The sequence below is a fragment of the Exophiala aquamarina genome (assembly GCF_000709125.1).
Source record: "Exophiala aquamarina CBS 119918 chromosome Unknown aczIA-supercont1.2, whole genome shotgun sequence".
NCBI lineage: Eukaryota > Fungi > Ascomycota > Eurotiomycetes > Chaetothyriales > Herpotrichiellaceae > Exophiala > Exophiala aquamarina.
Genome location: NW_013550586.1, coordinates 3321004 through 3342588, shown reverse-complemented (window position 1 = coordinate 3342588; position 21585 = coordinate 3321004). Strand labels below are relative to the sequence as shown.

The 21585-nt window shown below is 49.8% G+C and overlaps 8 protein-coding genes across 8 annotated transcripts; 2 read left to right on the top strand and 6 right to left on the bottom strand.

Annotated features, from left to right (window-relative positions):
* Nucleotides 1-1380: 1380 nt before the first annotated feature.
* A1O9_03023 (uncharacterized protein) lies at nt 1381-2151 on the bottom strand (the record flags this gene model as incomplete). The annotated part of the gene is made up of 1 exon (XM_013408593.1): nt 1381-2151. The coding sequence occupies one exon, from the start codon at nt 2149-2151 to the stop codon at nt 1381-1383; it is 771 nt and encodes a 256-aa protein (XP_013264047.1).
* A 371-nt stretch (nt 2152-2522) lies between these two features.
* A1O9_03022 (uncharacterized protein) lies at nt 2523-3215 on the bottom strand (the record flags this gene model as incomplete). The annotated part of the gene is made up of 1 exon (XM_013408592.1): nt 2523-3215. The coding sequence occupies one exon, from the start codon at nt 3213-3215 to the stop codon at nt 2523-2525; it is 693 nt and encodes a 230-aa protein (XP_013264046.1).
* A 2528-nt stretch (nt 3216-5743) lies between these two features.
* On the bottom strand, nt 5744-6587 carry A1O9_03021 (uncharacterized protein; the record flags this gene model as incomplete). The annotated part of the gene is made up of 2 exons (XM_013408591.1): nt 5744-6093; nt 6152-6587. 2 exons carry the CDS (start codon nt 6585-6587, stop codon nt 5744-5746), a joined length of 786 nt encoding a protein of 261 aa, XP_013264045.1.
* A 1277-nt stretch (nt 6588-7864) lies between these two features.
* On the bottom strand, nt 7865-9054 carry A1O9_03020 (uncharacterized protein; the record flags this gene model as incomplete). The annotated part of the gene is made up of 2 exons (XM_013408590.1): nt 7865-8769; nt 8907-9054. 2 exons carry the CDS (start codon nt 9052-9054, stop codon nt 7865-7867), a joined length of 1053 nt encoding a protein of 350 aa, XP_013264044.1.
* Nucleotides 9055-9741: 687 nt separating this feature from the next.
* On the bottom strand, nt 9742-11424 carry A1O9_03019 (uncharacterized protein; the record flags this gene model as incomplete). The annotated part of the gene is made up of 1 exon (XM_013408589.1): nt 9742-11424. The coding sequence occupies one exon, from the start codon at nt 11422-11424 to the stop codon at nt 9742-9744; it is 1683 nt and encodes a 560-aa protein (XP_013264043.1).
* A 1983-nt stretch (nt 11425-13407) lies between these two features.
* A1O9_03018 (ribose-phosphate pyrophosphokinase) lies at nt 13408-14812 on the top strand (the record flags this gene model as incomplete). Its single annotated transcript, XM_013408588.1, has 2 exons — nt 13408-14700; nt 14756-14812. The coding sequence occupies 2 exons, from the start codon at nt 13408-13410 to the stop codon at nt 14810-14812; spliced, it is 1350 nt and encodes a 449-aa protein (XP_013264042.1).
* Nucleotides 14813-15905: 1093 nt separating this feature from the next.
* A1O9_03017 (uncharacterized protein) lies at nt 15906-17354 on the bottom strand (the record flags this gene model as incomplete). Its single annotated transcript, XM_013408587.1, has 1 exon — nt 15906-17354. One exon carries the CDS (start codon nt 17352-17354, stop codon nt 15906-15908), a length of 1449 nt encoding a protein of 482 aa, XP_013264041.1.
* Nucleotides 17355-19995: 2641 nt separating this feature from the next.
* Nucleotides 19996-20997, top strand: A1O9_03016 (uncharacterized protein; the record flags this gene model as incomplete). Its single annotated transcript, XM_013408586.1, has 1 exon — nt 19996-20997. The coding sequence occupies one exon, from the start codon at nt 19996-19998 to the stop codon at nt 20995-20997; it is 1002 nt and encodes a 333-aa protein (XP_013264040.1).
* Between the last annotated feature and the right edge of the window lie 588 nt (nt 20998-21585).

Genomic DNA, 21585 nt, shown 5'->3' with positions numbered 1-21585 from the left:
GCGTTGTGGTGTGTATTCCTTCTGAGACATCTTATACCACAGTATTGTTTCGTACATGTTTCTTACCCTATTCGGGTGGGGAGCATGTATGCCAAAGCTATTCGTGACACTTCTCCACGTCCGTCCTCTCTTGCAAGACTGTGACGCGTAAGTTGACAACGCCAGCCGCGGTGACGAAAAGTTTTGATCAGGGGTACTATCTCGCCACATAGGTCGCTGTCGACTTCGTTGGACATCAAGATCAGCAAGATCATCGTTCCACAGACATCACTGTTGTTTCATGATGCCAAATGCTTAGAAATGCAGAATCTCTCTGCATGACACTTCTTTTGCCGTAAATTATATGTATATATATCCAGATAGATTCGAAGGACTTCGAGTCCTTCAGAGCACTCAAAACCAATCGATTTGGACAACAACTGCTCTCCTCCAACACTTCCATGATAGCAGAACCTAAAAGTCATTCTCGACGAAATATGCGCCTACATCAAGTCATTCTCCAGATTCATCATTCGCCATGCTACCCAAAATCTGTAGATGTCGCCGCCTGAGTTGGGCCAATAGTTGTTCCGTCGACGTGTAGCCCGACTGCCTTGCCATGGCTTCTCGGGCTTCTTTGCTAGAAGGCAATGCTAGGTGTCGCATGAAATCGCAACAAGCCGCTGAATCCTGTTCGTCTGCGGCTACTGTAATTTCGCGTGACTGAAGACGTATGACGCCGTCTATGATTACGCCGTAATAGCCTGAAAGGGCAGTTGCTGAAGGCGCCATGTCATCTTCCGCCGAGACCGTGCATCGGCCACTGGAATTGTAGACGCAGAACTTGATTCATTTTGAAGCATTGATGACGCTGAGGGGGTGGAAGCGGGTTCTGGGCTGGTGCTGGCATTTGAGACGGTGACACAGGGTCAAGGGCCGACGGCGATGGTTGCAACGACGTCAGAGGAATGCTAGCCGATAATGAGGACATATTTCATTAAAGATATCACGAAATGGTTAGTGTTAGACGTTGAAGAGCTAAATAGAGGTGCGTTGATAAAAAGGTTAAGGCACAGCCTCATTCAACCATCGATGCGCACGTGGTAATTATATTCGCCTTTTCATTCCGCAATCTAACTGCTCTCCTCGATAGCTAATCATGGTGCACCAGCTTCCCCTCGGGCACAAGTTACATGATCTTGAACCGCTACGTTCATGTTCCGATCCCTTTAAGACCAGTTCTTGTCTCGAGTGCCTAGTTTGAGAACTTATCAACTCGGCTGCAATCGGTAGCCATAACTCAGACGGCTCTTTTGTTCACAAATATACCGGTACTTTGGGTCGAAATCTCATATGAGAAGTTCCTCCATGTTTTTTATCTGGCCTGGTTTCGACACAAAATCAAGACGGCTCTACCTCACAGTTGGGGCAGTAAACAATGCCAATTTCCTGATATTCCGGTTCCGTTGCACCTTTTAGGAACTCCCCGTTCATGACTCCATGCACATAGCATTCACCAACCAATCTGTAGAGCTTCGTTCCATCGTTCGAGGGAACTTGCCTCAAAACATATGGCACTCTCGTGCCCGAGATGATCGCTACGGTATCTCCGACTTCAGCATTGACAGTGACCATAGAGACTAGATCTCGCGAAAGGATAGCAAGCTTCCAGCCCCTGAGGGTTTTACTGAGAGCCAAAAACCCAGTGACTGCCGTTTTATAGATCTCAGGTTTACCGAATTCCTGGATAAGGTTCTCAGGCTTCAAGAATGCTAAGTCAAACAAGCGGCGCACCACTGAAACACTGTTCATTACCGCAATATTAGGCAGACCTGTATCGAAACCAGATGGCTCGTCGAGGACCTCGGAATATTGGTTGAGAGTTAACGTTCTCCAAAGTACATCCCTTACTGTTTCGCCGGTCGTATATGAGGTGATCCGCTGTTTGAAATCCTTTACCTCCATCATTAGAGACAAGACTGAGTATTGTACGTGTGAACCACGGAGTTTAATCCAGTAGTCATTACCGACGAACACAAGCCTCCCAATCTGTATAAAACGTACTTTTAGGCATCGGATATCTAAGCCTTCGGCGATGCTCAACACTGACAAGGCTCCTGTAGCGGCATTGTACTCTCTGCCCACGAGAGAATGGTCATGCAACCCAACCATTGTCTCTGCATCTAACGGTTGACTCCAGTGAGGTACCTAAGACGGTAGGTCCAGATTCTGAACACGTGGCTGTGCAAGCGACAGAATCTTCAGTCCTTCCTCCGGTGGCTATGTCTTTAACATATACCGCGTAAATCCAGTCGCGACTGAGGCAAAGTCTTCTTGGTAATCGATTCTAATGTCTGGGTCTTTATCCAAATCGTCCTCCGCTGTTGACAATGAAACTAGAGCAAAATAATGGTCTCTCTCTAGTTTCCATTCACTTTGCTTGAACCGATTGAGGATCGTAAACAGATCTGATCGCTTACCTATTTCTAGCTCTTGCCTCAGGGTCACAAGACCCACTAGAGATCTCCAGCCACCTACTATCTCTAATTCAGAGGAGGCGGTTTGTTGGAATTATGGTAGGCGAACACGAAAGGCACGAAACCGAGCTTTGCAATTTGTAGAACTGTCACAATGAGAGCCTCAAATCTCAAATGCCTTCCAAGTCCCCAAAGAAGAATGATATTTCTGGCGAGGACAAATTCTTGTATAATCCAGACTCTGCGAAACCAAGCTCGGGACACGAATCGTTGAAAAGCCGTCCAGGTCTGGTCGTCTTTACGCGGTAGCCCACAACTTTCCAAGTCATCAAATCCATTGGGCTTTGGTTTGGTCTTCTCCAAGCTGATTTCATTTATTTTCTTGACTAGCTCAATAGCAGCTTCACTGTCTTCGTCTTCCCGTCCAAGATAGGCCACCACCAAGTTAGCATTGCTATAGATCGATGGCATTAAACGAATCTGTCTGCTCTTCTCTCTTGCATCATCTTGATTGATACATAATGCATCTGCCCAAACACAAATACCAGGCCCGTAGTCGCATAGAAGCCGGCGGATGGCTGAGTCTAAGTTTGCAGTGACATAGACCAAGCCGAGATTCGTACTGATCGCTTCTTTCTTTTCGTCCTTGCCCCATGTGTAAGACAGAGCGTGATATTCGGCTTCGCTTCCAGCAATAGGGATTGAGAACAGGATACCACTTAGCATTCCTGAATTTCTTGTATGGTGTCTTTGGTGCATGGTCCCGGTCTTCGTCTCTGTCTGGTTTTGGCGTTGGGACGGGTTATACACATTGTTGCAGAGCATAAGTAGCCTGATATGGGGATCACTGTCGGATAGAGGAGCATATTTGCACCCAACACTCGGTAGCCTGAGGAAGTGCACATACGCGCTGGCGTAATCAGGTGCCTCTTTCTGGCAAGTGACTCCGCTTGTAACAGAGCACCACTGGGATGAAGATATGACGGAACAATGTGCTGATCTGAAAGGAGGATGACTAGGTAAATCCTCTGGTTGCTGGCCATTCGTACGATTGCGCATCTGCAAATAAACAAGCTGTTGCGTGTCAGGACCTCTTGCGCAAGGCTGTCTGAACAACGAACGCCGAGACTTGGCATCCGCTCCACGGATAGCGACCGTAGCCGTAGCTGGTAGTCAACGCTTTTCAAGGCGTGGAGTCTACGTAGATAGCTAGATCTAGGGATGAATAGATAGCACTGCTGTTACCATTGACGGCGTCTCCTCTTAGGAGGCCCTAACATTGCCTAATCTCTGTGGCCAACTCTCGTCGCCGTTCTATGCATGCTTTAAAACTGAACCCTGTTCTGCTCAGGTAAAGGCAGACTGCAATCACAAGGGCTCTGGATAGCTCAGAAGGATGAACCCAGATTGCAGGAATAAGACAAATACTGTAGAGCTGTCCGAAGCCATTAATTCTATGCATCCTTGGTGCCACGAACGGAAAGAAGAGTGCCATGCGCAAGGAATATGAGGCAGCAGCGTAAGGGCAGGGAACCTGGACAAGTTCACCACTGTCGTCCGAAACAGATGCCTAGCCAAGAGGCAAGTATGGCCGATCGCAAGGGGCAAGATTAGGTCCCCGGTGAGTTTTCTTAGGGAGTGCTCAGAGAGTGCCTAGGAAGTGCTCAGGTATGCTCAGCCAAAGGCTCAGATAAAGCTCAGGTTAAAGCAGCCTTCGATCACCCTCTAGGATCAAACCGTAAATGGCAATTAGGTTTTTCGTTCTCGAGGAATCTAGGTAGCTTAGGTCAATCTTGGAGTCAATTGAGCTGCAAGATACCAGTGGGCGCCCATCTCTTTTGTTTTCTCCTGTCCTTATCACACCACTCCGTCGTACAAGCAGAGGCGAAGGCAGGAATATCCCCTTAGCCATCGTAGGCAAATTCAGCAGGCTCGAGGATGATAGGCTTCTCCGTAGTGCGCCGCTCCGCTTCAACGATGATGTACGTAATGTGAAGACTCTGTGCTTTGAGACGCTGCATCTGGTGCACGCCCACGCCCGCTCCCGTTTGCGTGGAGAGGTTAGTGATAGATGTAGAAAACTATATCTGATACAATCATGTAAGGTCTTGATGCCCATAGTTTTGTTGAGCATTTCTATGTCCTGTCCTTCTCGACCGAAAATGGTTATCTTAGATTTGCCTACCAGCGAGTCGGTCGGCAGGCTGGGACTTTGGATTTTGCTATTCCGCTTCTGATGCGTGTGCGTCCCAACTGAAATTGAAAAGCGTGATTGTTAGGACCGAAACCAGAAGCAGTCCGCATACCACAACTTAGGACTTGTGGTTCTGTGAAATAGCTGTTGATGTCCGAGGTCACCAAAGAGTTGGGATATCCACAAAGGATGCTATGGCTCCACAAATGGGGCATTATGATTGAGTGCTCTCTATCGAGCAAAGGGGTTATCGCCGGTCTGTGTGCAGACGAGTGGATCGGACGTCTGATCTGGCATCGTGGTCACCGAGCCAATATCCTCAGAATTGGCAAATCTTAGATCGGTTGGTGAATCGGTCCTAAGAATGCAATGCATCATCACTCGTTTTCATGGTTCGGAGATAGCTCCAGTGCTAGGCCTAGTTCACAGCGATGCATTCGACATCATGACACTCTGTTGGTCCGTATGACTCCTAATGAGCATAGAAAGATGTTACAATGCAGACTCCCAATGGCCGGTCACAAAGACGACGATCACCCAATACTAAATATATGAATTTCCGCTTGGGTTCATGTAGAGACCTCTTCTCCGTAGTCCGAGAAAATGGTTCTCATCTTCATCGCCACTATCCTATGTCTTCACAACCGTTAAGGATTCTCCAAGAGCGTACGCGTGTCGATGATGGAAATGTCGGCCTAAGGGCAGGCAAGCTCGTCGTAACTGTGAGATATTGTGAATTGTTACTTTATTTGTGCTCGCAAGCTCTACTTGGATCCGGAATACAGACAGAGATACTATGTATCCTGTGGCAGTAAAACTCGACCCAACAATTCAATGATGAAAAACATGCTTAACCGATCTCCATGACTTTGGAGCAGATCGAGGTGTGGTCTCCGTCAGACGACACATGCGTCGCGACGGTGTCCTGCCCCAACAATATTCAACTCGTCATATCACAACCTTCGTATGCTGTGCAGACCCATTCCACAGGCAATTACCATCCAGTCCGGTCTAAGCTCCTGCCCCATCGACAAATGAAAGACCCACGCCAGACACCAGATGTTCAGGTAGCTTAGAGACAACATGGCCGAGGTCATGAGTCAGCAGCGACGTTGACATCTTCCTCCTCAAGGCCAGTCAGAGCACCATCGTCGTAGTCATCGAAATTCAAACCAGCCTCACGAGCGCGTTGTTGCCACTTCGTAGATTCGGCCCAGGCAGCTCGAGAGCTCTCCTTCATTCTATCAAGGCGAGTGGTGAGTTCTTTGAGGGCAATCTCGAAGGTGGCGCGTTCGTTGTCAAAGTTAGTGACCTTGTTCTGAAGTTCGGTAATGTATTGGCAAGTGCGATGAAGGATAGCGCCCTTGTTCTTCTCGGTTCCAGGAACAATCTTGGCAATGTTCTCGATGCCTTCGTTGATGACTTCGCGACGACGACGCTCGACTGTGATGAAGTTAGCATGGCAGAATGCGACAACAAACATAGAACGAATAAAGTTTACCTTCTTTATGATTGTCCTTACGTTGCTGATGCCATTCTGCGGTGCCGACAGGAGGTTTGCCTGCATTGTTGCCTAAGCCAACGCTTGCACGAGCATCAATGAGAGCCTGGGGACCAGACGCAAAGTTTGCTGAGGGGCTGCCATCGTCGAATCCGGAAGGCAACGAAGCAGTTGGGTCAAAGGAGCCAGGCTCAGGGTAAGTTGATTGGCCCATTGGAGCAGCAAGTGCGGCTTGAGCGGTACGAGTGCTATCATCAGCTTCGGGTATGTTGGTACCATCAATACCTTGGAGAAGTGCAGCATAGCTAGCTTCGTGGTCCCCGTTGGTATTCTGTGCTTTGGCATTACGTCCAGCTTCTTGATCGCTGGCTCCACGCTTGCGCTTGTTGTTGGCATTCGCGTTTTGCGACGGAAGTTGGGTGACTTGGGTAGCCATGGCGATGAGGTGACAAAGGGTGAGAGATAGGAACGACAGAGGTTATGGAATCTGATGAGGTTCTAGAGCCTTGCCGTGCAACGCGACCGGTGGCTGAAGAGGGGGATTGTGTCGATCGAGGGCCGCCGTCTGGGTTAGCTGAAGACTGTCGCGATAGCAGGCAGCGAGGTTGACTTGTGTAGTGACGGAGCTTGCTTTTCAGTGACGTTAGCCATGACCTTACTTTCGTTCACGACGACTTGAATGCAATGTGAATTAGGACCGAAAAACATAGCGAAGATTGTGTGCAGCTAACAATCCGTCACATGAGGATGGGAAGGCTGGGATACGGGCACGTTGTTGTCCTCTTCATTCATTGTCTGCTCCAGCCGAAAGCTAGGCGGCAAGAGGGAGGGGGCTGATGGTGTGCAGGGCTGGGCAAGCACTGGCAGACTCCGAAGAGCGTAAACTCTTGCTTGCCGATGGGCGCGAAGACGACATTGTCGATGCGCGTACCCGTCTCGCAAGCAAGAGACTCGATGAACATCGAGCGCAGCCCGTGACTGTTGATCAGGTGCAATCAGGTGACTTGGTGGACGATGACTTACTTTCAAGAAACGTGATCTGCTGCGCTGGAAACCCGTCGCGACGGGGTTACACGACGCCTTTCTTTAACGCCAGCTGGACTTGACAAGTGAGAAATGAGAGGGATGGGCGCGCAATTAGAGGATTGTTTTTGCGTGATCACTTCAAACGATTGCAAGCGCCGCGAGATACCTGGAAACTCGAGTATGCTTGGAGAGAGGGACAAAGAGGGAACTGAGATGTCACGGGATGAGATGGAATGAATCGAAGGATCATGTGAGACTTGAGCTGGATAGAAGCACGCTAAGCCTAAAGGCGTTAGAGAAAGTCGCGACACCTTCCACACGTCTAGCGGCCTTGGCACCCAATTTCACTCCCGCTGTGCCATGTGACAACCTGTTTGCGGGCTTCCTCCCTCTGTACACGTGTACCAACATCTCGTGACTGCCTGCTGACCCTCCATCAGCAATGCATTAGCTGTCAGTTGACACAGGATGTGTATCCTTGTCTCAGTCTTTTTGTCTCCCCCTGGCCCTTGGAGAGAGTCCCCTTCCCCTTCTGAGCACCCTTTTTGCAAGGTTGTTTTGGGTGTGAAGCCTTGCTTGACCCCAATTTGGCACTTCTGGTAATGCATAACATGAACCCTCAATCCTGACTTTCCCCAGGATCATCCAGCAGCGTCATTTGGATGGAGTGTGAGGAAATGCCCAACATTAGCTCTTCAAAGTTCCATGCTCTTTCTCCGTGGATGCCACTCCAGTTTTGGTCATATCTGCGGGGTCATTGATCTCTGCTCCGGCCACTGTGTCTGTCCGCTCCATAGGGTTGAGAACAATGGAGTACAGCGGCTCGCTCTCGGTGTCCACCATCAGAACCCCTTCTTGAGCTCTCCCCAACATGTCCCATATTCTTATCTGCCTTCCTTTCGTCATGCCCATGACGCAGCTACTGCCCGCATATCTGACATCTCCCAGTCGATAATCTGTACCTTCTTCACCCGCCCGATTCGCACAGATCACAAGAGCCTCGGTTTCAGAGCCTTGGGCCTCAAAAAGTGGACTGAGCCTGTTGATCCAGTAGCTGATAGTGTCCTGGTCTGGTACCGTCACCTGACTCGACAGCTCCTCTGCGCTCAGCCTCGTGAGCCAAGCCATACTGATGACGACAACCTTCGCACGTGCTTCCCGCGCGTGATTACCAAATTCATATGCTGTCCAGGCTGCCTCGAACTTGTAGGGGTTGATGTCCATGCAAATCCCAGCTGCGGCCTTGATCTGCTGACCATCGCCACCAATAGGGAGGACTCCAGCCCAAAAGCCTTGCCCTTCCTGTGCCCAGGTCTCGTCCGTATAGTACAGAAATGACTTACGGTAATGGGCAACCACATCTCCAGCTGCACTGACAAAGACCAAGGAGTTGTAGGCAATAGTTCCAACCTCGGCAGTAATGTGCTTATCGAAAATGGTGTTGAAATTACCTTCTTCGGCTGCTTCCGGATAGCCAACAGCGACGGTGCATTTCAAGCGCTTTGCGGTACGGGCGGCCCATCTGGTGGATGGGCCTGCTGCAGTTGGCTCAAGGAACGGCGCAATGGCCTGAAGTGAGGGATGATTATACCCTATAGTACGTGTCAATCTCCATGCTTCCAGCCTCATTCTGTAGCATCAAAGCGCCAGTGATACGCCGTCCAGTATACCTTGGCTGTGCCTTTCTGCTAAGACGCAGATACTCAAGAGATTGTGTGGAGAGAAATACCTGTAAATGCAAGCTCGGGTAGTACAAGCAGATCAATTCCTGTCAGTAAGCCCTCTCTCTCCTCTCGCATGAGCAGACTCTCGGCCCGGCTGAAATTCGCCGCTATTTCGCCCAGTTTAGGAGCAAACTGCAGCGTAGCGAACTTCATTCTGGAGAGTAAATGGGTCAATCTCATCAATCCCACGTAGATGAGCGGCTTATCATCGTCGATCGCTTGTCGTATAGCCTTTCTCCCTCGACGGCAGAACTTTTAGCGATTGGAGAGAAAGGTAGGTATTCTGTACCAAGAATTTGATCAGATGACAACGATTTATATCATCATTGATGTCTGCAGAGTTGAAATAGCAAACAGTTGAACAGATTATTTATTGTCGACAAAGTGATGGAGAAATCGAATGATTCACGCTAACCAAATACGGTGGGCAGAGTGACATTAATTATTGTAATTATGGTATTATCGGTATATTATCCATCCCATCAATCATTCAATTTCTAGCTTTCTTCGATGCTACATGGATTGTTTACTTTTAGCCGGCTTAGACAGGTTCGCTCATTCATCATCGTCTTATTTTGAGTCAGGGATATTGACCAAGGAGTCAAGGATTGGATATGCCGTTGGCTTCAGACATTCATATATCCACCAGACTGAAGAGTACAAAGTCACAGGTCGTATTGACCATTTGCTAGTTGCTTGCAAAGGCGTAACCAGAGCTCGGCATTGCGTAGCTGTCATTTGGAAGGAGATTGAACATCACTGTCGCATCACATCAGTCAGCATTGAATACTGAGAAGTATCGCCTCGGCCCAAGCAACACGGCTGGAAAGCCGATCAAGGTTACTCACTTTCTTGGAAGCCACCAAAACTCTCATTCACATCCTCGAACCCTCTGAATGGCCATATGTTTCCTGGAAATGCTGATGTATGAAAAGGCATTGCTCTGGTGTCGAGAAGAACTTCCCCTTGCGTGCCTAATCCTACTGGGTCTAAGAGGTCAAACACCTCCGAAGAGTATGATGGCTGGTCTTGCGTAGGACTGGTTGAGCTCAAATCCTGCAGTTGACGATTTGCAATATTGTGCGATGGCAATATTTGGAGATCATTTTCAGAGTGGAAATGCTGTGTTTCATTCGTTACATCGTCGGGGACATCGGCTGATTCGGCTTTCAGTGCATTTTCCATCTCGCGATGAAGAGTGATTTGCAAAAGCTCGCTCAACAATTTGTCAGTGTGTTGGGCAATTCGATTCTTGCCACTTACTTGTTTCGTGGCTCGAAGAATTCTCACAATTCCAGCCTTGGCTTGTTGTGACATTGAACTAAGCGGCTGACTGGCGGGTGCCATGCTCAAAATGACCCCGGCAGTGAATAAGTGCATGAAGAAGAAGGAAATACAGAATTGTCCTTCCAGTCGTTTGACCTGAATTTGGGATATCAAAAGAGCTGCTCTGACAGCGGTATCCAAAGAGGAACGCAGTGACTCCAGCACAAAGCGTGTGGGCTTCGTTTGACCCAAAAAAGATATCTTATACTCCAGGAGAGGCCGATGAGCCAAAATGACGGCTCCGTTGTAGAGGACTTGGAGCATGGTCGCCTGCAACAAAAGTTTCCTCCATTGATTGCCACCGTGGTCAGGACTGCTACCGTCCTCTGCATACTTCCATGGATCTGAGTGTTTCCAGTTGTCCCATTCGAAGAGAGGAGGAAGTTTCGATCTGAATTGCGTGAGAAGGCCCTGGACGTCCTGTGCTGTCTGTATAAGCGACTCGATGTGACCGGAAGCTTGATGACTTTGTTGGAGCACTCTGAACCTGTCTAGAGCATGGCGAATGATCCGATAGAGCCTCGCTTTCAACACATGGAAAGTCATTGTTGTTGGCTGGCTTCCTCTGCCATATATGGCATGATTCACGATCAAGGGATCTGATATTGTGTCTTCCATTTCCAAAAGGTCATGGACGCTAGAGGTGGCGGGATCGATCAAACCTGGCCTTCCGTACACGACTAAGCCGAAAGTATCTGCGACCATTATATGATTCCAGCACCTGCTTCGTATTTGTTGGAGTGCAGGATCTGATTTTGAACTTCTTGGATACTGCAGGCCAAGTGCATAGGCGACGCTAACACCCATAGTCGCTATCGTCCACGCAAGATTTGGAGAGTCGTGATAGACATGAAAGGTGGCTAACAAAAGACAGACTTGTACTGCTTCGAGTTTGGAGTCCTCCACGATGTCAATGATATGGTGCCGAAGTTCAGAGGAGATGTTACTCAATAGCGTTTCAGGGTCAATATCTTGTGATCGAAAATGTGGCAATGCCGACCACGAAGCATCAGCCAAACCGGCTCGTAGACCTACTAACGCCACTGTAAGAACAGTAACGACATTGCTTAAGTCCTTGCGTTGCCAACAGCACCTTGTTCGGAACACGTTATTGGCCATCTGACGAAAAGCGTGCTCGTTGAAGAGGCAGATATACCAATGGTATGATTGGAAGTACTTGTTGATTAAGTCTTCCATAATGTTATCAGGAGGGAGTTGAATGAGGTGCAGGTTCCAGGGCCGGTCATGACTGGGAGCATACCCTCCATCCCCCGGGATGAGCGACGACTTAGTGAGATCACCACCTCCTTCATTCCCAAGCACAGTTCTAGCAAACTCGATGCTAGAGGTGGAAGTTCCAAATCCTCTCCTTTCTGTGAATTCCGAAAACTTCTTCGGGATGGCTTCTACAAGAGTAGCAGCATGGTCTGCTTCCGTAGACCTACGGATATCTTGTGCCGATGGGCTCGTAAGCTTAGGGACAGGCTCGGGTGCAGCGTCTGAGCTCTGGGTCCGCCTTCGCTTGGTACCTGCAGTGTTGTTGGGTAAGGAAGTCGTACACGTGGTGCTAGATCGGCTGCATAAAGTGCAAGGCCTGAAAGGATCGCACTGGGGGACGTAAGCGATGAAATAAAGGTCGTAAGTTTATCTTCTCCAACCTTCAATTTTTGTCTGTGGCAACGATCACAGGCTTTGACAACACGACCACCTCGAAAAGAGTTATCCGTTTGCATCGCGCACAATTCCCTGTTCTATGAAAAGGGCGGATCTGTCTTGGGAAAGATGAGCCACCTCCTGCCTTTCCACGTTTTGCATGTAACCCGCTGAGGTATGTAGACGCGTATATATGTAAGCGCGAGCGCCCACCCCGCGTGCCGAAGAAGCCGAAACTCAGCCAGAGAGGTAGAAGATATTGGCTAGTTCACGCTGGTGGTCAATATCGAAGTACGGAGTACCCGTATGACAATTTCTCGTGAATGTATGTCTCTTCTGATTCTCTTTTCATCTACAGTGGTGCTTTTCCAGCCACCCCACTCCGCATCCTCCGCAATCGAAAAGGGGGAGCTATCAATTTCTTGGGGTAGGCAACACTCACCCTCCTTACTCAGAGAGGAAGTGCTTTGCAAGTGCCGCACTTCCACCGGAACGTTCGCTTAAAAGGGCCCGGGGTTGTGTGTTCCCAAACTCCTCGTGGCTGTGGCTCGGTGCACAACGGCGTGCTGCCCTACCTCGTGAATACAAAACTCCGTGTGTTGTTTGAGATACCTTCCGGACGTTCGAACCCAAAGTGAACAAACACCCATCAGGCGGCGCCACTCGAGGTCTGGGCAAGGGAGCTTACCTGGGTATTTTACCGGTCGATGGCTAAAGTGCTTTACGGGGGTATTCCCACCATTCCCACGTGATCAGACTTTTTTCACGTGATATACACGTGATATCAGCAACAGGATCATGGCACTGGTTGCAAGAAGGACGAGGAATTCTATTCATAGGCCTTAGCAGTAGAAGTCTCACGAAGGAATGAGGAGGGCCGATTGTGAGGCGATATGTGAGCAATTGCGCCTTTTGTCTCGAAATAAAGCCTTGTCATGGGTCTCGGGTGGTGAGCCTGAGACGAGTCGTCCTACGGAGACGGAGTGCGGCGTAGTAGCAGCAATAGGCATTTGAACTACTCGTAAATCCAACCACAGAGAGTGGTGGAAGTGTGCCCCTCATCCCTCGGCTCAGCCCCCAAACATTTACCTAGGTACCTACAGTAGCTTCCTGGCGTAGTTAGGGTGGCCGTGGTCCAGGCCCCTCGGCATCGTGCTTTGGCAAAACTGCAGGGGCGACTAGCAAGCCCAGAGCACTTCCCCAAGTTCGGAAGGTCAGGCGAATGACACCACTTCCCTCAGCCGAAGGAAAAGACATTGATGTCTCTTCTGACCTCGCATCTTTTCTTTGTTTCCATCATGTTAAGCAATCATCACTTGGCTGTACGCCTGATCCAGGCGGTGCCTCTGATCCATATCACTCTTAGCACTTCTCTTTGAGTCCAGGTCACCTAGCGAACTCCTCCTCCACCATCCTCTCGTTCGTTTCCCCTCATCTGCAAAGATCAGCACAGAAAAAAAAAAGTCCTCCCAAGACAAACCTCGACCTTTCTAGCAATAGCACGCCATTCGCTCTCACCTCATCAAAATGGTTCGCAACATCGTCGTCCTCGGAGGACTTTCTCATCCCGGCCTCACTGAAACCATTTGTGAAATCCTCGGTGTTCAACAAGGTCACGCACTCTTTTCCAAATTCGCTGTGGGCGAGACTCGAGTCGAAATTGGTGAATCGGTCAGAGGAAAGGATGTCTACATCATCCAGTCAGGAGGCGGAAAGGTCAACGATCACCTTGTTGAACTTCTCATCGCCATCTCCGCCTGCAAAACTGCCTCGGCCAAAAAGGTCACTGCAGTCTTGCCTCTTTTCCCTTACTCGCGCCAGTCAGATATCCCTTACAATAAGACTGGTGCTCCTCTCGTCAAAGGTTCCAGTATGTCCTCCAAGTCTGAACCAAATGGCTACAGTTTCGATAGCATTCCTTCTACCCCGCACCCGGAAAAGACAGAGAGTCCCGGACTTGTCAATGGCCACTCACTCCACAAAGCCACCTCGAGGTCCGATCTTGAAGGAGGAGAGAATAACCCTACCCACCAAGCGAGGTTCAGCCACTATCGCGATTCTAGCTCCCACTCAAGCACAAAATCAGAATACTTCTCCGGAGGCCGCAAACGCGGTGACTCAACAGCCTCTACAAATGGCGTTGCCAATCATGACTTTGCCGTAACCTTGCCCAAGGTTGAACATCCTCAAGCGGCATTTAAGCCACGTCCTGGCTATAAGCAATGGGTCGCCCAGGCCGGAACTCTCGTTGCAGACTTACTGACCTGCGCTGGTGCTGATCATGTCATCACAATGGATCTTCACGACCCTCAGTATCAAGGCTTCTTCGACATTCCCGTGGACAACCTTTACGGGCGGCCCCTACTCAAAAAATATATCCAACAACATATTCCAGATTATCGTAATGGTATTGTTGTTAGTCCAGATGCGGGTGGGGCCAAACGAGCAACTGCAATCGCCGACTCCCTGGGTATTGAGTTTGCCCTCATTCACAAGGAACGTAGACCTACCAAAATCACAGACCGCCACAATGCAACCATGATGCTTGTTGGAGATGTTGCGGGCAAGGTTGCTATCCTTATCGACGATCTTGCAGATACCAGCAACACCATTACAAGAGCGGCAAAGCTTCTCAAAAAGGAAGGTGCACACAAGGTCTACGCTCTGGTCACCCATGGCGTTCTCAGCGGCGATGCTATTGAGAGGATCAATGCAAGTGCGTTGGACAAGGTGATTGTGACCAACACCGTGGATCAGACAGAGCATTGTAGACGTTGTCCAAAACTTGCAGTACTCGAGGTTGGACATGTCTTTGCTGAGGTGAGTCATTGTAGAGATTCGCTCCATCGACATGAAACACTAAACCATTTTGCAGGCCATCCGACGGGTTCACTACGGCGAGAGCATTAGCGTCTTGTTCCAGTATGACTAGGTGACACCACTGGGTGAAGACGTCTGTAATCTGACTACTTGAGCGACTCGTTTACGCTTATCTGACAAGCTTGGCCAAGGATTCCGAACCACACGATCATTTGCCAAGAGGCCATTTGGGACACTCCTCTGTACCCGGAATCGTCTTGGCTGAAGTTTGGGGAACATTACACGGATCCCCTCGCTACCTCATGTTGCTGTCCATCCATTATTGTGTGTGCGATGCCCTTGAACCGATAACAACCTCCACCAAAAAAACGCCATAAAACAACCAGAAGTGCCTTGAACCAAGTGCTGGAGAGGGCTTCCAGAGGAGTTCATTCATTTGGGCTCGGGGCGGCTGTCTGTCATTTCCATAGTATGGTGCTTTTCTCTCTCTTTGTTCACTTTTGGAAGGCAACAAGTACCTCGTACCCGGGAGATCTATTATTTTGCTCGAGAAAGCTAATGCGAGAACTATTTCCAAATGGTTCGTGCCGTGCTCCCACCGCAACCAGATCTCGCACGAGATCAAACCTGCAATCCAGAAGGTAAGTCGGCCATCTGCGCGTCTCGTAGACTTAGGCCTTTTCGCTGCACCGAGGACCCACCTCTTAGGCCTCTATCATCAGTTTCTGTGACGTAGCTGTCTTAAGTAGGGGGAACTAACTTAGTAGGTCAGTGCTGCTCTAGTATGTAGCTTGTACGTATACCTATTGTATGACAGTAGTATCGCACAACTCATAGCCCAACGATATAGAAGAAAACCCACCTAATTAGTGGATGGGCCTTTCACTCCCCGCAAGAGTGGTGTTGCCCTCAAAAGTCGCAAGAATACAAATAAATAAAAAGAGCCCATTTCTAGGCTATAATCAGGAACATGAGGCAGTGGCGACGTGCGCTCTTGTGTGATGATACGATGTTTCCTATCGCACTCGGTACATAAATGCAGAAAGTAGTTGAACATGGCGGCACGTTGGGAACACAGGGAGGCAGGGTGGGCCTAACGTTCGAAGTACATTTGTGTCTACCGTGGAAATAAAAGCGCCCGCTCATCGATCCGAACTCCGATCCTCCGGGCATTGGCATACATCAATGCACCTAGTCATCATTGATCAACGGACCATGCCGTGTTTCTCCCACACGTGCAGCGGCTTCCGGATCTCCTCGGATATCAGCCCGTTTGGCATCATGCTGGTGAAGGCATCCTCAGTGCCGACGACGTCAAGCTGATCTCCCCAAGCGAGCCTCTCTGAGAAGTCACGTTTCCGTATCAGTGCCTCCCCTGGTGTGCCGAGGGCGAGGCCCATACCATCGTCGCTGGCGTCATCGCCCAGTGGCCACATCAAAGAATAGTGCAACACGCATTCGTTATCCGGGTAGTATTGTATAGCCTCCAGCTTCATCGTGATATCCGAGTCACGTACCTCTCGGTTGCCGAACCCGTTGGGAGTAGCAGATCTGAATTTTTCCACAGCGTTAGCTTTAATTTCTATCGTTCGAGTAGCCAGGCATGCAGATAGTTGCGAGTCCCAGAAGCCCTCCTTGCGGTTGCAGATGCGGAGAAGATGGAGGGCCCTGTCTCGCGCGGACAGCTCGTTGCAGCGGGTTGCGATAACGAACAGAATTGGCACCACGCCCGGAGACATGGAGAATCTCGGTGCCATTGTCCTGTCCAGCGAGAGGGCTCTTGTTTCTGGTGAGACGGATCGGGATGGGCTGTTTTTGCGTGATCTTGGCGGAGAGTCCCCAGGAATCAGAGAATTGGTCACCACTAGGAATTCCTCGACAAAATCGAGAGCTTCTTGTATCAATGGTAGATGGTGATCGAAAGCATCAGGCTCCATAGTTGTTTGCATCAAAGCTACGAATATAGTGAGAAGGATCCGGTGAATACCCAAAATCAGTCCTGAAGGGGTCTTTCCAAGAGAGGGATCCGCCCGCGAGGCTACCATCGCCTGGCAGGCCTGTTCGCAATCGGAAAGAGACTTCGTGAGTGTCTGAAACTTCGCCTGCATGTCGACCCCTATCTCTGGAGTCATGGCGCCAGTTCTGGTAAGCCTCTCTGTTTTCTCGTAGAAGGCGAAGAAGGCAGACATGTTGTATTCCACGTAAGTCAACGCTTCGTCATTGCTTCGAAATATCTCTGGGGTTCTCCAAGCCGGGGGGTCCAGCAGTGGGCGTTCCCCTTGGAAATTCCAGTCACCGATTTCTAAAATCTGCCTCCAAAACGCAAAGAAAAAGCGCATCAGCTCAGAGTGCGCGATGTACATGTTGCGATCGCTTGTTCGCAGTTTTGAAAGACGGTCTTGTTGCCACTCCGCCATGATCTTGATCCCACTGACGGCATGGCTGAATGCCGAGTGATAGTGACCCTGTAGAGACTCGAATATTGAGAATAAGCCGCAGGTGATGAGGGCACAGTCAAATGCATGCTCCCCTCTCGTCTCGTTTATGTGTACGACTTCTCGAATTGCCCGTCCATAGTGAGTCAGGGCAAAGTCGAGCTTATTACCATACGTATTCGGTGACATTCGGCCGGATCGGGTGAAATGCTCATGCATAGTACTTACTGCCACAAGGGCGTGTTTGACCGAGGACTCATACTGGACGACTGGAAGAACGCCACTCAGCCAGAATACTGGCTGATAAGCACCTGCCAGGTCCCAGGCCGCGCGCTCCTGAAAGTACGAGAGTGCACGACGTTCAGCATGACCGAGATCTGGGTATGGCGTAAGCAGGGAGGGAGGTGATGGAGTTCGAGACAATGGAGTACTGGCACCAGTATTTGGTTTAGAGGGTGCAGCATCCTTCGTAAGGTTGCCAACATTGCTATACACGACAAATTTTAGAGGGGTCCCAGAACCGGAGCCTGGTGTGCCGCTTCTCGCATATCCCTCGCATGAGCGACCGCCGTTAATACAACGTTGACATTCAGGTTGACCCTCGTCACATTTGACCCGTCTTCTTCTGTGACGTAGATATCAGCATCGTACCATAACCAGAATGGGATTGCGGGCCATATGCCATATAGGTGCGTAGGCCCAACACTCAAGAGCGGCTAGAGGGTGCGAGATAAGAAGTAAGAGGCGACCTACTTGCATGTCAAACACCCTGTTCGTACTTTCCCTGTCCCAATACGGATCATCGTCCTTCACTTAGAGTTTTGGAAAACGTGCGTGTCGCAGTTTCTTTCAACTAGGATCGAAGATACTGGTCGGTACATTGTCCGAGAGAAGAGTAGATTAAAGTGCCTGTGGCGCAAGAGCCACCAAGAGCTGTGCCCTGTCCCGGGTATCCTAACCAGGTTTGTATGGTGGTACTTCTTCTTTTGGCAGCTAACGATCGGCCTATTTCGCATTCGAGACCTCACTACCTTTGTGCCTAAATACTGGAATTAAAGTACCCAAGGAGACTGCATGCGCTCCAGGATACTCACTGCGGGAATAAAGACGGCTCCCGACAAGTCTGTCCTCATACCACGCAAATTGAATTGAGGAGAGATACTGTCGACTCCGAACGTGACTCACCCAGCAATTCGCAGATGTCTGTGGCTCTACACATTCTTTAAATTCGGTCTGAAGCATGGCGACCTCTGTTGGGGGTCGTGATACGCACCGCGCACTGCAGCAGCTCAAGATGCAGTGCCCAGTCCTACTCCTTAGTGAAACGAGGGCTCCGTTGTCGTTCCGATGATAGCCTCTAGTCTAACTTATTTAGGTTAGTCTTTACGAGCTCATGGTCTAAGCCCTTTTCGTCTCAACTCGGGAATTGAGAGACTCATGCTAGGGCTCGCGAGTACGAGGTGCCGAGTACTCATGCACACAGCAGATAGTTGAATCTTGATCAATCTAACCCTATGGCTGTTTGTGGGAGTACATCGATGTTTGCGTCGATAGGAATAGAACACTATGGGGACCCGGTATGCTTCGTGGAATGCAATGAGCTGGTGCGACTACAGACAACAGGCAGGTTGGCCGACAAGACTGACGTTCCTTAGGTTTCACTGCTGGAGACCTGTTTCTCCTTACTGCGACATACGAGCTGCTGTCGTGCCAGCACTGCATGAAGATTGGACAAGTCTGCCAGTAAAACCCCCATTAACTGTGTGCGCAGACTGTGAACGTCGTGCTGAGCCATCACATCATTGTACATGATCCTTCACATTGGTGATAAGACACTTCACCACTCGGTATTCTGGTCACGACCATCAATACCATGGTGAATAGATATGCCTTTGCCATGAGAGCGAGCGATTGAAGAAATCACTGCAATCAAGATGACGACTATGAATTACCAGCAGGAAACGGATATCATTCCCTGCGTGTAGCCGATTCTGGCCAGGCACCCGCATTCAAGCGGATTCCAAAGGAATTGATACACTTTACTCCGGTACCAGACCAAGTGAGCTTTGCGCAGAGCATGATCTCCCAATGAACATAGCCCAAGGATGATAAACCTTGGGCTGAATCAAGGCTCGTCAGACTACTATGTCCGCTTCGCGTAAAGCGGTTACGAGCGCTCCTGGTAGGACATGGCGAAACGTTGGTGCCTGGCTTTCCCATAGCGGTTTCTCGCGGGGAGAAGCATGGAGTAAACCGCTAAGCCAGCAAATTGGACCACAATTGTACTCGGTACGAAGTACATGTGCGTCGTATATTCCTCCAAGTCGTATGTGATAAGCTGATGACTTCTCTCGTTCGCTTAAATCTCCACTATTTCGCATATGCCTGGGGTCTGGTTGGCCCCTTGTCCAAACAGCCTCGTAACGACCAACCGTATTCGTCCAGGTTATACTCGATATCCGCAGCTTGTCCACGCCCATGACCAACCAATCCCTGCGTGTATTAAAAATAATTAAAATCGCCTGGGACAGGTCAGAAAACAGGAGTAAATGAAAGCTTAACATGTCCCTTGTCGATCCCCATGCTATGCCACCTCAGCCTCGCCGATGATACTGTTTCAGGCAGCATAATTTCGTCTATCGTGATGGGCTAACTATACGAGCCAGCTTCGAGGTATCCCTGCGCCAGAGCCTGGGAGGGAAGTATATCAGTCGCCATGAATCCTTCATGATACCGAGTATTTACTCAATCGCCACTATCCAAAGCAACAGTCACCTCCCTGACTTTCTCAGCATTGATAGTCGAAGCAATCAGGCTTCGACCCCCATTCCACAGCATTACCAACCATATCAACATCAAAATGAGGATTCAGTGTGAGGCGTCCGACGCGCCCGACGCCCTCTGGGTATATTGCCCTTCATTCGCCGCAGCCATCTTATTCTCCATCTTGTTTGGCTCAACCACACTCGCACATACCGTACAAGCAGTCATATACCGTAAACGTTTCGCGTTCGTGTTGATCATGGGCGGCATGTGGGAGTGTGGAGGCTACATCACTCGCACGCTCTCCGTAATTGATCAGAAAAATACGGCCATATACACCGTGCAACAGCTACTCATCCTCCTTGCGCCTCTTTGGATTAATGCATACATTTACATGCTGCTGGGCCGCATGATCCACTTCTTCCTGGTAGACGACCGCGTCTTCGGTCTCCGCGCACGCAAAATCACAAAGTGCTTTGTGTGGTTCGATGTCATCGCATTCCTCGTTCAAGCCACTGGTGGCATGATGGCGACACCTGATGCCTCGGCGAAGACACAGAAGCTTGGCCTGGACATCTACACCGCTGGTGTTGGCCTGCAGCTGTTTTTCCTGTCCATTTTTACCTCTCTGGCGGTGGGTTTTCAGCGAAGACTTAAGCAGCAGTCTCAATCTCCCGTGGCCAACGACTCTGGCTCCGACTACGACCCGGAATCTTATCTTCAACCACGGTCCGGACCTCACACACCCAGTCCCGCGCTGGCCAGGCGTCTGTTGATCCTACTGTACATCGTCATGGTGCTGGTCATCATCCGAAACATTTATCGCCTCGTTGAATTCGCGACCGGTGTCGATTCTCCTATAGTCAAGCACGAATGGTTTAGTTACGTGTGGGACGCAGCCCCAATGTTCATCGCTATGATCGTGTTGAACATTGAATACCCTGGCAAGGTCTTGCAGGGTCCCAGAGCCGATTTCAGGCAGGAAGACAGGGACATCAAGATGGCCAAGAAAGAAAAGAAGGCCGAGAAGAAGAGGCAGAAGCAGGAGCGAAAACACGGACATCATGCGAAATATACCGGTTTGGAGGACCAAGCTTGATCTGTCTTATGCTGAGCGTGCGCATAGTCCCACTATTCGCAACAAAGTCCTGCTCAACATTGTAGATGATAATTTTGGCGCCGGCGTGGTGATGATGCAGATTGTACATTAAAGCATGGACGGCATGAGCAAGGCGTTGATCAGAGGCAGTCGTCTTTGAAAGCGTGGATGAAATCAGAGGGCATGATAGACAATATAAAAGCTTTTCAACTTGCTTGGTGCACCTCTCATGAGCGCTCTAGCGCAAGATCTAACAGAATCGATCGGTTCCAATAAAGCTTCCCGTATCTGTGCAGGGGCTCCTCGAGCTTGGGAGGTGCTCAATGCTGATCTGTGCTGTGCCCGTCATCGTCCTCGGAGACTCAAACCCCGTCGTTTTGTTGCGGGCGACACCAACAGGTAGATTTATAGGAAGGACATTGCGAGAAGAGTCGGGTTTGAGGGAGGGTACCACATGATAAGGAACCGCACACAGGTGCTTAAGCTCGGAAGCCGAAGCCTGTCCAGAGAGTGTGTGGGATGTTTGGGTGGAATAGGCAACTTCACGAGGTTGACTTCGCCACTGGTTCCAGAGGTCCTCTTCGGAAC